The sequence below is a fragment of the Cebus imitator genome, unplaced genomic scaffold (genome assembly GCF_001604975.1).
Source record: "Cebus imitator isolate Cc_AM_T3 unplaced genomic scaffold, Cebus_imitator-1.0 Scaffold241, whole genome shotgun sequence".
Taxonomy (NCBI): Eukaryota; Metazoa; Chordata; class Mammalia; order Primates; family Cebidae; genus Cebus; species Cebus imitator.
Window position 1 is genome coordinate 234,290 of NW_016107556.1, and position 14,896 is coordinate 249,185.

A 14,896-nucleotide genomic window follows, 5' to 3' on the forward strand; every position below is an offset into this window, starting at 1 on the left:
TAGTAGAGACGGGGTTTCACCATGTTGACCAGGATGGTCTCGATCTCTTGACCTCGTGATCCACCCGCCTCGGCCTCCCAAAGTGCTGGGATTACAGGCTTGAGCCACCGCGCCCGGCCATTTATAACTTATTAATAAGCTTTAATCATAATTGATGTTTTATCTCATGAGAGTATGATACATGATAACTTCCACTGAGCCATAAGCTCCTTAAGGGTGGCAACCATATATAGGACTTAGCGCAGAGCAGGCCAGGCATTTGCAGGACATGGAGGAGACCCCCAGGCTTTTGTTTCCCTGTTAAAGCTCCACCTTATTTTTTATGGGAGCTCAAACTTCTCACCACTGTCTCTCTGCAACAGCTCACTATTTCCATCTATTCAGGTTATGTCTTCTCTGGTCACACTAATTCCTTTGAGTTAATTATTTTGCTTCAGATATTAACTGCCCAAGATGAGATGGGCGAGGCCATCATTGGTAAGGAAATGGGGTGATGTGGGTGGTATTACTGAAAGGTGGCAGATAGATGCATCAGAAAGATTAACCCATAGTCACTATAAGGGAAATGAACCAGGAAACCCTTATCAATTTGGCATAAGTCTGAGGGATGTCCGGGGTAAATGACGTAAAGTATATCCATGAAATACAAAAAACTGTGAAACCACTGGAGTGGTAATAGAGATCACATTTATCATATGGAAATGTCTGAGAAAAACCCTGAAGGGAAAAGACCAACTTACAAAACACGATGTACAGTATTATACCATTTCTCTTTTAAAAAATGGGATTATATGCATTTCCAAAAGTCTGAAAGACTATACACTTAATTCAATTGTGATTCACTTATTTATTAAATATTTACTGAGTAAACACACACACTCTTTTCTTACCTTTCTTTGTGCTCTGTAAATTTCCAAATCCTCCATGAGTTAGTACAATTTTTTTTTAAAAAAACAACCATTCTTCAACGATATAGCCCCATATGAATGTAAAGCAAGCTACATATATAAGTTTAAATTTCCCATTAATCACCTTAAGAAAGTAAAAAAGCAACAAGTGATATTATGTTTTAAATATATGGTATTTAACCCAATAGATCAAAAAACCTGTAATTTCTAGATGTGTCACTAGCCACATTTTGAGAGCCTTGCAGCCACACTAGATAGTTCGGTTTTAGGGCCATCAGAAAGGAAAACCAAAGAGAAGCTCAATTTTCCAATCACATGTTACAGCAAACTGTCATAAATAAGAACCGAAGCACAGTTCTGATAATCAGATGGGTAGAACCAGATGGCACATAGGTATATCTCACATTTAAATGATACATAGTGGGGTTTTCCTAAACTCCAGTCTGCTGAGGCCACTGTATTTAAGAGCAGCTGAGCATTCCTGACTCTGACTACTGGGGGCCTGGTGTTTTTTGGGTTACTTTGTTTGCTTGGAGATTGTTGTTGTTGTTTAGATTACAACCTTTTTCTTTATTCAACATTTGATCCAGACCTCCATGTACGAAACAGATGAAAGCAGGGTGTGGAGGTAAAGCGAGTGTTGTTCCTGAGCATGGCCTCCCCCAACTCCCTTCCACCCCTTAGTCCTGAGACAACTCAGATGAAGGGCTGTGGACAGCACAATTCAAAAGCTCCTTTCTCTGAATCAATACGAATGAGACATTTCCTTCAAGGACTACAGCATTACATAGACTATCTAATACCAAAAATTTGGCCCCAGGCAGGATACATGTGGTAATCCATGTGGATCCATGTGGTATTACCACTGAAAGGTGGCAGATAGATGCATCAGAAAGAGTAATCCAGTCACTGTAAGCGAAACAAACCAGGAAACCCTTCTCAATGCGGCATAAGTCAGAGGGATCTCCAAGGTAAATGATATAAAGTATAACCATGAAAAAAAATCTATGAAACCACTAGCATGATAGTGGTTTCACCTGCGGTGATCCAGTACCTCTGGAGGTCGTCCACAAGCCTGGCCAGGCGCTGCTGCCGGCCCAAAGGACTCAGACGCATCTTTTCAGCCACAGCCTTCATCAGCTGAAAATCAGAGGTTGCCTGCTCAGTCAGCCCTATTAAATGCAAATGAAGACAAAGTGAGAAAATGAACAGAAGGAACTGAGTCCATCTCAGGCCCGGTTTAAACCTTACTGCTTGAATACATTCACCATCTGTATAGCACACCCAATAGAAATGAAAACCCTGTATGTCATTTTAAGTTTTCTGGTAAACACATTTTAAGATAAGTCAAAAAAGAAACAGATGAATTTACTTTAAATATTATTTAGCCCAGTATATCCAACATATTATTCCAACCTGTAATCAGCAAAAAACATTTATGAGGTAGTTTCTTCTTTTTTTTTTTCATACTAAGCCTTTCAAATCTGGGCTGGATTTTACACCTAAAGCACACTTCCTCTCAGTCTTTTAGTAGAGCTAGTCCCAATTCAAGTGTTCAAAAACTCATGTTCTACTGGCTACTGTATTGGGCCCTGCAGACCTGCTACATTAGAACACCCCTCCCTTCAAGGGTGTTGTTCATTAAGAATGAACACCCGCTCACCACCCCTCGTTCGCACGCACGCACGTTCATTCTCTATCCTCGAGCCCCTTTTCCTACACTCTCCTCTTCCCCCCGACCGGAGGAGCCGCTCTTTCCGCGGGGCATTCTGGGGAGCTAGGTCGAGCCCACCGCTACCGCGGTCGCCTGAGGAAAGTGAGAAGAGGCCGCGACCGGGGACAAAACGCGGAGTCACCACCGCAGAGAAGTCGACTTCTTAGCAGCAGCCGCCGCCAGAGAGGCCCGCCCACCCGTTCGCCCGCCCCTCTGCCCGGTTCACAATGCAGCCTGCTTCTGCAAAGTGGTACGATCGAAGGGACTATGTCTTCATTGAATTTTGTGTTGAAGACAGTAAGGATGTTAATGTAAATTTTGAAAAATCCAAACTTACATTCAGTTGTCTTGGAGGAAGTGATAATTTTAAGCATTTAAATGAAATTGATCTTTTTCACTGTATTGATCCAAATGATGCCAAGCATAAAAGAACGGACAGATCAATTTTATGTTGTTTACGAAAAGGAGAATCTGGCCAGTCATGGCCAAGGTTAACATAAGAAAGGGCAAAGCTTAATTGGCTTAGTGTGGACTTCAATAATTGGGAAGACTGGGAAGACGATTCAGATGAAGACATGTCTAATTTTGATCGTTTTTCTGAGATGATGAACAACACGGGTGGTGATGAGGATGTAGATTTACCAGAAGTAGATGGAGCAGATGATGATTCACAAGACGGTGATGATGAAAAAATGCCAGATCTGGAGTAATGAATATTGTCATCACCTGGACTTTGAGAAATAACTTCTCTGCAAGATTTCATAATTGAGAGAATTCCTGAGTTGATAGCTCTAAAGGCAGATACTGTATTTGCCTACTTTAACCCATTTTTCAACCTGTTTGTTTTTTAAAAGGCTTCACTAAGGGTTGATATGTACCATTGTATGGGGCAATTTTAAGTCAGCTAAGGCAATAACCTTATGCATGAACATTTCCCAGACTTTCATGAAGCTGTTGAGGTCCTAGGCAATTGATGCAGCAGTTATGATAAAAACATTTCGCCTAAGTCTCCTTTTCTTCATAACATAGATACTGACATGATAGGAAGCTTAGGGAAGGAAAACTAGAGTATAGAACATGGATTCAGAAGTGGCTGGAACAATTGGCTGACACCTTACTGGTGGTAACTTGCTCTTCCTCTAGCGTTACCCTTCAGGATTGTTCCACTAAAGTTTATTTTTCAAAAAAAAAAATGTACTTCACATTATTCTATGTAAGTGATCACTTGTCAATGTTCCAGATGTATCTTAGCTAAAACTAGAGAATGCCCTAACTTAGATGGTTTTTGAAGCCTATACATTTGGTATTGTTTGACCCTTAAGCTTTTACATCTCTTAGCATGGAGGACGAAGAAAGCTGTACATTGCTGCTTGAAAGTCTGTACATTTAGACCAGATTTGTATTTGCACTGTCAGTATGGCAAATGAGTGAAAAATGTTTAATACACTATTGGATCTTTTATTTCTTTTTTTTTGATTCAGCTTATACAAGGGCTGAAAACCTCAATTTATGTTCATGACAGTGGGGATTTTTTTAAATGTCTACATTCTTTCTAACAAACTGTTGGAAGACTTAAAAAAAAAAAAGAATGAACACCCCTCCCTTCAAGGATTATATCCTTATTAATTTTTCTTTTTTTTTCTTTTGGAGACAGAATCTTGCTCTGTCATCCAGGCTGGAGTGCAATGGCATGATCTCAGCTTACTGCAACCTTCACTTCTCGGGTTCAAGTGATGCTTCTGCCTCAGCCTTCTGAGTAGCTGGGATTACAGACATGCACCACCACGCCCTGCTAGTTTTTTATTTTTAATAGAGATAGGGTTTCACCATGTTGGCCAGGCTGGTCTCGAATTCCTGACCTCAGGTGATCCACCTGCCTTGGCCTCTAGTATTACAGGCATGAGCCACCATGCCTGGCCCTTCCTCTTAATTGTTCTAATGACAAAATAGATATATATGCATCATAACTTACTCAAGCAACACACTAATGTAAAATTAGAAAGTCCTCCCTTCCTAGGCCTACCCATTAGTCAAATGAACATTGTTAAAAGTACTCGAGGCAGTTATTCAGATTTTACTGTATAGTGAGGATTATATTCTGGAAAATTCATGCAAAAAGAAAGTAAGGGATAATTCTGGACCACTCTACTGATACACCTGAAGAAAATCAAAGTTATATTGCTTCTTATACTAGTAAATTCAAATAATGGCAAAGATAAATTTGGTTTTAGGATGGTATCGGCGGTCTATTTTACATCAAAGCAATAAATGGAACATATGAGATAAAGGAAATAGATTCTAAAGGGCACTTGAGTCCCCCAACATGTCTCTACTATTGAATGAATTACCTAAAAGGCCCATCTTCCATGAGTTACATCAATGCTCTGGCATTCAGGTAACTTAAGGAGAGTGTGCCCACTGCCAAGCATCAGGAGCCTGTACCCAGGAGCCTGACAGAGGTATAAAACACAAACATTACCTGTTAGAAAGCAGAGCTCAGGTATCAGGTGGGCGAGCTGAGCCTCACTGTTGTCATATCTCTTCCGCTTTAACAGACTAACAAGTACGGGCTGATTTAGGTCAGATATGGTAATATCATATTGCTATAAAATGCAAGATTAATGAGGGAAAAGTTAATGTGAAAGCACTGCCAGATAAGCATCCTTACATTCAACAAGGTGATCCTAACATTAATATAAAAAGAAATTTAACTAATGCTATGGTTACCTTCTTATTACTACTTTCTTCCCAGGACCTATCTTTTATATCTGAGAGCCGGTTTTATTATTTAAATTATCTTTTCTAATGTAACACCATTAAAAATATTGTTTCCCTTGCTGTCTCTCGGTTTCAGCCAGATTCAGAATAGACTCTAGCTGGTTCTATACATAGTTCAATGACATCACTAGGACGGACTCAAAGCCAGCATTTCCACTACTGATGACTGAAGCAGACTGCCCATGCTTAACTATCTGGTTCTAAACACCTATATTCATTTTGAAAATGTCTATACACAAGCTGGAGGTGAGTTATATTGAGAGAATCTCAGATTTCCCAAAAGAGCATGACTGTCCTTAACTTCTAGGATAGTAGGATGTTACAGGGAAGCAGCCCAGAAGTCTGACAACTGTGAATTTGATCCCCAGCTCTTCTATTTGCTTGGGCTGTGACACTGGGGAAGTGACTTACCTTTCCTCATCTGTGAAATAAGAATAACAGTAGCTCACAGGTGTCGTACGTAAACTACTAGCATGGGGTCTGGTTTATAATGAATCCCTGGCAACTGTTAGTTCATATTCCTCTCCCTTTGCCACCCTAAACTTCAATGTCAACATTCTCACCTTGGCAAAAGCTCTTTACCCTCCAATGACAAAGGTTACAATTAACACTCATTTCCAGTATAATTTAATCCACATTGGTGACAGAACAACTGGAATTATAATTTGTAAAATGCCTGGGTATTGGGATGCTGGCATCAATAATCATAATTAAAGAAGTCAAATGTGAGCATTTCTATAATTCAAGAAAAACTTTGTCATTAACTTTGTCATTAAAATAAAAAACAATTCAAGAATCTCATTTCAAAGTAATGAGTGCAACTGATGCTATGGCTAAAAAGCTTGGAGAAGTCTTTATCAAGTGAGTTTGTATACGTGACTCCATTAATTCAGAACACACGGTGTGCTTACTGTGTTCCAGGATTGGCAGTGGATATGAAGATAAAAGAGGCACAATCTCTGCCTATCTGCATAAATACATTATCTACAAAGCGAGGTCCAGGAGAAGCACAAACAATGATATGCTGAGCACTTCCATTATTCCTCATTTAATCTTAACAACAAACCTATGAAAAAGATACTATTACTGTCCCTGTCACAGATGAAAAAACACTGTGAAAAATTAAACAATCTTCCCAAGGCTCCATAATTGGAAATTAGCACAGCTAGGATGGATCTGTTAAGATTCTGCTTGTTATACCACTCAGTACTGAATCCCTGGGCTGGAGCGGGAGGGGCAGAGAGGAAGAGGAGATGGTGGTAGTGACACAATAACTGCTGGGAAGTCAAGGAAGCCTCCATTCAAGTGGAGACCAAGACAGGACCTTGAAGAAAACATGGGAGTATGGGGACTCTCAGGTCACAGCTCCAGCAAAACTGCATCTTCCAGTAAGAAGAACTGTAGCTGAAGTATGGTCAAGAACTCTACCACCTAAGCTGCTTCCAAAAGGTAAATGTGACCCTCTCCCTTGCCCCAGTTTTCTTAGCATTTGAAAATACTTTGTATGATAAGATAAAATGGAGAAATATAAAGGTCAATATCAGGATATCTTCCACTTTGAACACTGACTATATAATAATTCAGTCTTCCTTTCCTGGGACAGGGAGGAGGGCATACTAGAAGTTGACACAGTTTTCTTTCTTTTCCTCCTTAATTACAATATACATGCAGTGAAGCACAATTGATTGCAAAAAACAGTGAGTGGGATTTTTACCATGATTCCTGTTTCAGAATGTCGCAGGTCCTAAAATACTTCTGTTTAAATATGAATAAATTTAATTATGCAGGAAAGAAACCCAAATGTTTAACAAACTGTGGATTTAATAAACACAGAACATATTTTATGCATAAGATGCTTTGCTAGATACTATGCATCAAGAATTAGCCAAACGCCATCCTTGCTCTCCAAGGAATATGCGTTCTAGAGGCAATGTGATGAATGCACAGGTGCTTAGAGAAGAGAACAGCTAGCTCTTCTATCTGTGTGACAGAAAGCAAAGCAGAGAGGACTTCACACTTGGCCTTGAAGCTAGGATTTGACCCGGAGTAAAGGAGAAAGGTACAGCGTGGCTTTCTGCAGATGCCTACTGAACACACACAAAGGCTGAGGAAGGTGTAGGCCTGTGAGTGGATGGGACATTAAAGGCATGGGGTGCATAGTAGGGATGCTGAGAAATGTAAGACAGAAATGTAAGACTTATGCAATGCTGGAAAGGAAGAAGCAGAGGACGGAAAAGGAAGGGCATGGTCTCCACTGTTCTCCCAGTGCTCACAAAGTGTAGGCACACTTAAATATTCTGTGTGCATAATCATTTTGTTTGGTTCTTAACACCACACCATGAAGGTAGACAGACAAATTTCCTTTACACATGACACTCTAGGTTTAGTGATTTACCCAAGGTCACACAGCTGGAGCCAGGACCATCTTACTCCAGAGCTTACGTTCTGAATCAGATTTCTTGGCAGCGCTTCAGAAAGATCTCTCTGATGGCTGTGAGGATGAGGGATCACAGTGAGGAGAGAGCTGGGGAATAAAGGGCATAAAGAGCAATGGTGGGGGGAGGGGGATCCACGAGATGGCCTACATTAACGCAATGGGAATGGGGCTGGACAAGAGAAATTCATGGATAAGATACAGAACTCATCTTGGTGACAACTGAATGACAAGGTTAAAGTGAAGAAGAGGAAAAAAGCAGAATTATTCCTAGCTGAGCTACAGAATTTCCAAGGAGAAACAGGAATGGGAAAGACATTAATTCAGTCTGAATTATATTAGTCTGAGATGCCTGCAGGATATTCATGCAAATATGTCTGGAAATGGAGATGAATATGTAATTTAGGAAAGAGGGCAAGGCAAAGATACTATATTTAAGCCAGCTCAAAATACATTGAAAAGGTTCTATATGAGGGAACTATGGTGAATAATGGTTCCTTTATGGGGAAGGAAGGAGGAAGATGTCAAAGGAGACTAAGATAGAACAACCAGAAACTAGCCAAGAACTGCAGGGATGTGTCCCAGGAGTCAAGGAAGGAAGAGCTCAGTTCCAGCCGGTGGGAGAGGTCACAGGTTTCAAATGCACTGAAAGCCCTTTAGGATAAGAACAGTAACTGAACTTGACCTGTGTAGAACTACTTCTAAAGCAGCAGAACTGGATACCAGATTGCTGAGGTTTCAGGAAGGAAGAATGGAAAAGGTGCTTGGAGCTAGTGTGAATGACTTTCTAAAGCTAGCAGAGGAGAAAAGAGAACTTTTCCTGAAGGTATACAATGGTCAAGGAAGGGTTTTTGCTTTTGTTTGTTTGTTGTTTTAACCTGAATATTACAATACATTAAAGAGAAGGCACCTCCAAAAGGAATTGAACATGGAAGAGGAGGGGCAGGGATAACTGCTGTAAATCTGAATAGAGTTTCCAGAGGCAGCAACAGATTACATCAGCAGCTTCTTGAGTATCTAACATGCTCAAAGCACTGAGCTAGCCCTGGGCATCCAAAAATAAGGAGCCCCCTCCCTAGAGCTCAGTGTCTAGGATGGGGCTCAGACCATTTGTGTGGTGACTTGATACAGGGAGGGGATCCTGGGAGGAATGCTATGGGGCTCCCTCAAGACTTGATGGCTAAGCTGAGTTTGCAAGGGTGTTTAGTGTTCATCTGGCTGTGAAGGGGTATCCAGGAAGAGGAAGCAACATGCATGAAAATGCACAGGGAACTGAGTCATGGAATCAGAAGAGGCAATTACAACAAAGCCAGGGAAGGAAGCAGGGGAATGGGAAGAGACGAGGCTCTAAAGGCAAGATTTGGCCACACTGTAAGGAACCTTGGAAACTCTGCTAAGGGGCTTACATGTGGTCCTAAGGCAATGAGGAGACATGGAAACATTAATGTTGGGAGCGATGTGATCAGATACACTTTAAAGGACAGTTAGGCTACAGGAAGAAGGTAACAGGTGACAGGATGAGTGGATGACCGGGATGGTGGGGATGAAGGAGAGAGACAAATCAGAGAACAGGTCGGAGGCAGACCCAGCCTACAATCTGGGGGACCTTTGAGACTTGGAATAAGGAAACTTCTCTGAGGTAAAAGGAAAGGAGATAAAGATGAATAAAGAAAAATCCTACCTGCTTGTAGTAATCCACGTAAGTGATCTCAGTTCCATCCCGCTTCTGAAAGGTGTGCGTGGGCCTCACTGACCAGTCAATGTCATCAATGCGGTAGGTTCTGTTATTGTATCTGGCAAACATTAAAAAGTCTTTACAATATTTTAAAATCATCTAACATAAGCAGCTATTTCACCAAACTTTTAATTCAACACACATCAGACTCCAGAATGTCAGAAATTATGAAAGATAGTAAAACAAGAATATTCACTTTTTTTAAAATGCTGAGCTCTTATCTGAAGAGGGCATTCCTTAATAATTTAGTATACAGGAAGACTTCTGTCCATATTCCAAAAAAAACTGTAAGAAAGTCCTTAAACCACAGTCTATTTTTTTCTCACTGATAGATACTGAAATAGCAGGTAAATCATTCTTAAATATTCAGACGCTGAAGCATTGCTCAAAACTTTCCCATTATCTTCTGGTGTCACTCAGAGTTTCTGACCTCCCAGGTAGTTTTCTGATAAAAAGCACCAAAAGAAGGCTGATCAACCCACAATGCTGACATCTTGCTTAATCACCCTGCCAGGGTTGGCCCTTGGCAAAACTATGAAACAGGTTGGCTAAGATTATTCTAAGTTCCTTCTCCCCTTCAGCACTGTGTATGGGGTGGGAGGTGGGGGGCGGGGTTGGGAAAGCATTCTGAAAAATAGCTAACGTATGCTGGGTTTAATACCTAGGTGATGGGTTGACAGGTGCAGCAAACGACCATGCACACATTTACCTATGTAACAAACCTGCACATCCTGGACATGTATCCCAAAACTTAAGAATTTTTTAAAAAGTATTCTTGGACTAGCAGCAGTATATGGTGAGCTTTTTAGTCCTCAGGAAGTCATCTAAATTGTCCATGTTTAACTCAGTTCAGTGTACAATGAGGACAAATTTTACATGCTTATAACTAGAGGTTGCAAAGAAATAAAACATGGTCTCAACTTAAAAGACTCCTGAATCTAATAAAGAAGGTGAGACATGGAACTAATCTTCTGTCCTGTAAAATGAAATAAAATGGCCATAACAAGGTACCCATAAGCAAAGTGCTATGGGTGCAGTCCAGGGGAGGAAGCTGATTAATTCCAACAGAGCAGGCAAATGGAAGTGTCACAAACCTGGGATATTTAAGTTGGGCTTTGTGAAAGCTGAAATTTAAAAGGCAGAATTTGGAGTGGGCAATCCAGGCAACTGAAGATAATTGAATTGAACTGAACTGAAGCAGAAAAGTGCAGACTGTTGGGGGTTAGAATAGAGTGGCATTGGGGGAAAGGAGGATATATCAAGTGGGAATTTGGAACGACGTCATCTTGTGGAGGGTTCAGAATGCCACACAAGGACGTGTGAACTCTGGACAACAAAACAACCAGGTATTCTAAACAGATGAGTAAAGGGATTAGATCTGTGATACCGGGCCAATGCTTCAACACTATTCTTATTCCCAAATACTATAAATAATTGATTTCTAAAGAAAAGTTTATTTAGAGGCAGGCTTGTACCTTGTAAGGACAATGAGCCCTATTAGCTGCTTCTCACATGTCTGGGTGAAACAGGACAAGCCAGTTCTGTGACAGAGAGCAGTCATGAATTCTAGAACGGTCTCATTCCGGAGGACTTTGTAACTCACATCCGCGCTAAACAGGAGCTTGCTTTCAAAATATGATACAGAAATGGCAAACCCAGGCCAAAGGGATAATCTTTAAAAACAAAAAAAGTAAAAAACATTTTCAGTGTTATACCAGAAACACAATAAGGATTTTTAAATGGTGATTTTCTGTTCTAATTCTCGAGATCTTAACAAGATAATTTTTTCTTTAGTCTGATTTCTTCTAGTTGTTGACTAAAAACTTTTTCTTTAGCAGCAATGTCTTTAAGCATACGTTTAGGATAAAATACATTACTGTAAAGCAGTTTCTCAACCTTGGCACCACTAACATTTTGTTAGGGACTGTCCAGTGCACTGTAGGATGTTTAGCAGCAGCTCCCTGGCCTCTGCCCACTGGATGCCAGTAGTAGCCTCCCAACCAAAAATGTCACCAGACAATACAAAACATTCCCTGGGAGAGGAGGTTGCGGTGCGGGGGAAATGTCCCTGCCTGAGAACTATAGCTGTAGGAATAATACGTTCATGGAGTGATCTGTCCCTGCAGGACAACATCTAGGTTCCAAGGTGAGGGCAGTGGATAGATTTAGTAATGAGGTTAAGAAATACAGAAGTGATATCACAAACAGATATACAAGAGAAACTGGAGCACAGCCTACAGTTTCTTCCCACATAAACTTAAAAATCTTGAATAAGAAGTTACAGAAGTGGCATGAAATAATAGACTAATATTTTTAAAAATAATTCCAGTTTCTATTTTGTGGACTATAAATAGTCACCATGATACTAAGCCAGCCTCCAGGACAGGCTATGTGCTGGGCACCTACGGTAATTCAGCACAGCCCTGCACCTATGAGATTTTCTAGTCCAAGTGGACAGATTAGTGATAGGGACAAACTGGAGGCTTTATAGAGACCATGCTGACACTTTGAATGAACATATGGAAACTTCGTCATTTTTCCTCCACCAGGCAGAAGGCCAAGCACCCTATTTCTATCTTTCATGCACTTCTCCCTTTCTTTATGTTTCTACATTTGGGCTACCAGCTGCCTCTCTGCATGTAGTTTGACCACAGTATTTTTGAGAGCTAAGTAACAACCAGTTAAAGACATAGCTGACCACTTTCCCCGAAGCCTCGAATTCTCAGTTTAGGGTAGAAATTCGGCAAGGGTCATAAAGGTTCTATCCTTCACCAGAGTCATTTGGTTGGCTTCTCTTTCTGACCTTTGCTGCCCTGATGATTTCCTATCAACCACCCTAGCTGTGCTAACGTCCTTTTAACAATGAAATGGAGCACTGACTATGTGTATGATACAGCTCATTCTGCTTTCATTATCACTTATTATACACAGAAAATTCAGTTTCTGAATTCCTTCTAGGATTTATGATAATTATCTATCACACTAATATAAGAAAACAAGGCTGCTAGCTTCATGTTCACATCACCATTAAAAAAACTTAAAGAAATTTAAAGAAATTCATTACATTTCCTATTACAGAGTCTCTCACAGAAGGCATAATGGTATAATACTGCATCGTAAATTATGATGCTCACATTATAACAATTTTAGAGAAACAAAATAAACCTACTTGTGCTGGGGAATTTCCATTGGCTCTGAAGGATTATAGAAGTTCCGTCCAATTTGGTACATAGACAATTTTTTGAGGATCCTGTAAGTATATAGTTTTTGAATTTTTGGTAAATATCAGTCAATAACTGAAATTCTAAGTTCATACCCTTGCTGAACATAATGATAAAAATATATAGGAAATACAGACCTCTCATTTGCACAGCACTAGAAGGTTCAGATACTAAATACACATGTGAATGTCTATATAAGAATGACGACATCTTCATACTGAGAAAACTACAACTGAAATTATTTTTATCTGTCCGGCCTTAGCTGCAATCAAATATGTGGTCAATTAGCCAATATGGCCACAGTACTAACATTCTGGTTAGCCTGCATGGGGTGAGGTAAACACCTGTAGGCCTTTTTGACCTCTTCCCTATTTTGGGATGAGGATCTTATTTCTAATGAGGTTGCTCAGGCTCCCCAGGTGCTGCCAAATGACCAACACAGTCTCTCCAGAAAGTAATCCTGGTCACCTTAGGAATCTGACCTACATGAGGGTTTCAAGTCAGAAAACAAGGGTTTGAACTGTGATTTTGGCTGCCAAATGTCACTAAGCCTCAGCCTCCTTATCTGTAAAATCAGGATTTTAATAATACTTGCCTCAGGGTACTGTAGTGAGGGTAAAGTAAGATTAGAAGACAAATGAAAGAACTTTCTCACTGAAAAGCATCTTCCAAATGTCAGCTGGTTTAGGAGTCCATGCTTAGCAGGGACTATGCAAGACTGGCTTCTGAAGAGCTGATATGCAGTAAGCTGAGGCTCAAATATGACCAAAAGGTGCCAGACAAGACATCTGACTAGAATTAGGAATTAGGACATCTGGGTGAGGGAAGTATCTTGATGTGCCCCTATGACTCAGCAAATCCCCAAACCTCCCCATCTTCATCCCTTCCAGGGGTCACCGTTGAGCAAAGGACTGGCCTGTAAGGTTTCTAACAGATCATCTTAGTGATCCACACTAGCAGTTTTCAAGCTTCAGTGTATTCTAAAAATGTGAATTTTCAGGCCTGTCTGCGAATTTCTGTTAACTAACTGTATTTAGTGAGGGTCAAAGGAATATGCCTTTTATGGAGCTCCACGCCACCCCTAAGAAGACGTTGGAGTATGTGATTCTTGGACCAGTCTGCAGAACACTGAAAAGTTGAGTTACAACCATGTAGATGTGGGGGAAAGAAGTGGGCTGAGAGCGGAGCCAGGGCAGAAAGCAGACAGTGATGTTCTTTCTTAAATCAATCAGCTTGGAGAAAAACAAATTCTTCAGTTTATTAAGTCAAACTTATTAAGTTTGCTAAGTGAACTTTTGCATCTGGGGATAAGAGCTGGGAAGAGACACAGAAAAAGAAGAAAAGGAAAAAGGCACCCTCCTTGCTGCCAGTGAGAAAGCAATAACCCTCGTACTATTTGTCTCAACTTAGGATAATACTGGATATTAATTGACAGTTTGTGCCACTGAGTGGCTGTAATGAACTGCATTGCACATTATCGTTCATGTACGAGAAGGTATGTGAGAAATTGCCCTAATATTGCTGGCACGCTGCCTACAAAATTGTCGATTATTTTAATACCCAGGCTCTATGCTGAAAGGCATCATTACTCCAAATGAAATTCATATTTCCAGTGCCTTACTTTCTGAAGATGATATTGAAGACCTGGATGCACATGGGAGAACTTGATGGCAGCTCCCTCTTCAGGGTGATAGTCATCTTTACAGTCTCGCCTCTTTGAGTTTCACTTGATAATTCTGTGACCTGGGAAAAAGAGGTACTTAATATGTACTTTACAAATTAACCGTAAGTGTGCAGAATGCAGATATTATAAAGCCATCAAAATGTAATATGCATCAACAAAAAACTGCAGGTGTTAGTATATGAGTAATAATCTAATCATCACACTATGTTCAGAGGGCTTTTTTTCTCTCTATCTTGCCAATCTTAGAAAAAACTCATCTCTCTACTCTCTAACTTCTTAAGAGAGAATTAAAGCCAGACTCGTGGTTCAGAGTTTGGTGCAAAGAGAGTTTCAGAGCAGTAGTTCTTGATCTTTTTAGGGAGTGGGAAGGAGATGGGTCACAAATTATTTTGCGAGTCTGATAAAAGTTACAGATATTCTTC

At 40.4% G+C, this 14,896-nt stretch overlaps 2 protein-coding genes across 2 annotated transcripts in view; one reads left to right on the forward strand and one right to left on the reverse strand.

Moving 5' to 3' along the window:
- The window catches only part of PIWIL4 (piwi like RNA-mediated gene silencing 4), a 50,891-nt gene that overhangs the window by 23,578 nt on the left and 12,417 nt on the right, over positions 1 to 14,896 (reverse strand). The window contains exons 5-10 of the mRNA XM_017498394.2: positions 14,412 to 14,533; positions 12,739 to 12,819; positions 11,045 to 11,242; positions 9,516 to 9,627; positions 5,102 to 5,225; positions 1,963 to 2,080 (exon numbers count right to left, since the gene is read on the reverse strand). Of these exons, the coding sequence (XP_017353883.1) occupies positions 1,963 to 2,080; positions 5,102 to 5,225; positions 9,516 to 9,627; positions 11,045 to 11,242; positions 12,739 to 12,819; positions 14,412 to 14,533 (755 nt within the window). The remainder of the gene's footprint in view (positions 1 to 1,962; positions 2,081 to 5,101; positions 5,226 to 9,515; positions 9,628 to 11,044; positions 11,243 to 12,738; positions 12,820 to 14,411; positions 14,534 to 14,896) is intronic.
- Positions 2,733 to 3,815, forward strand: LOC108282446 (prostaglandin E synthase 3-like). The gene is given in 1 exon segment (XM_017498401.2): positions 2,733 to 3,815. A coding segment is annotated over 1 exon segment (483 nt). The 5' UTR covers positions 2,733 to 2,849; the 3' UTR covers positions 3,333 to 3,815.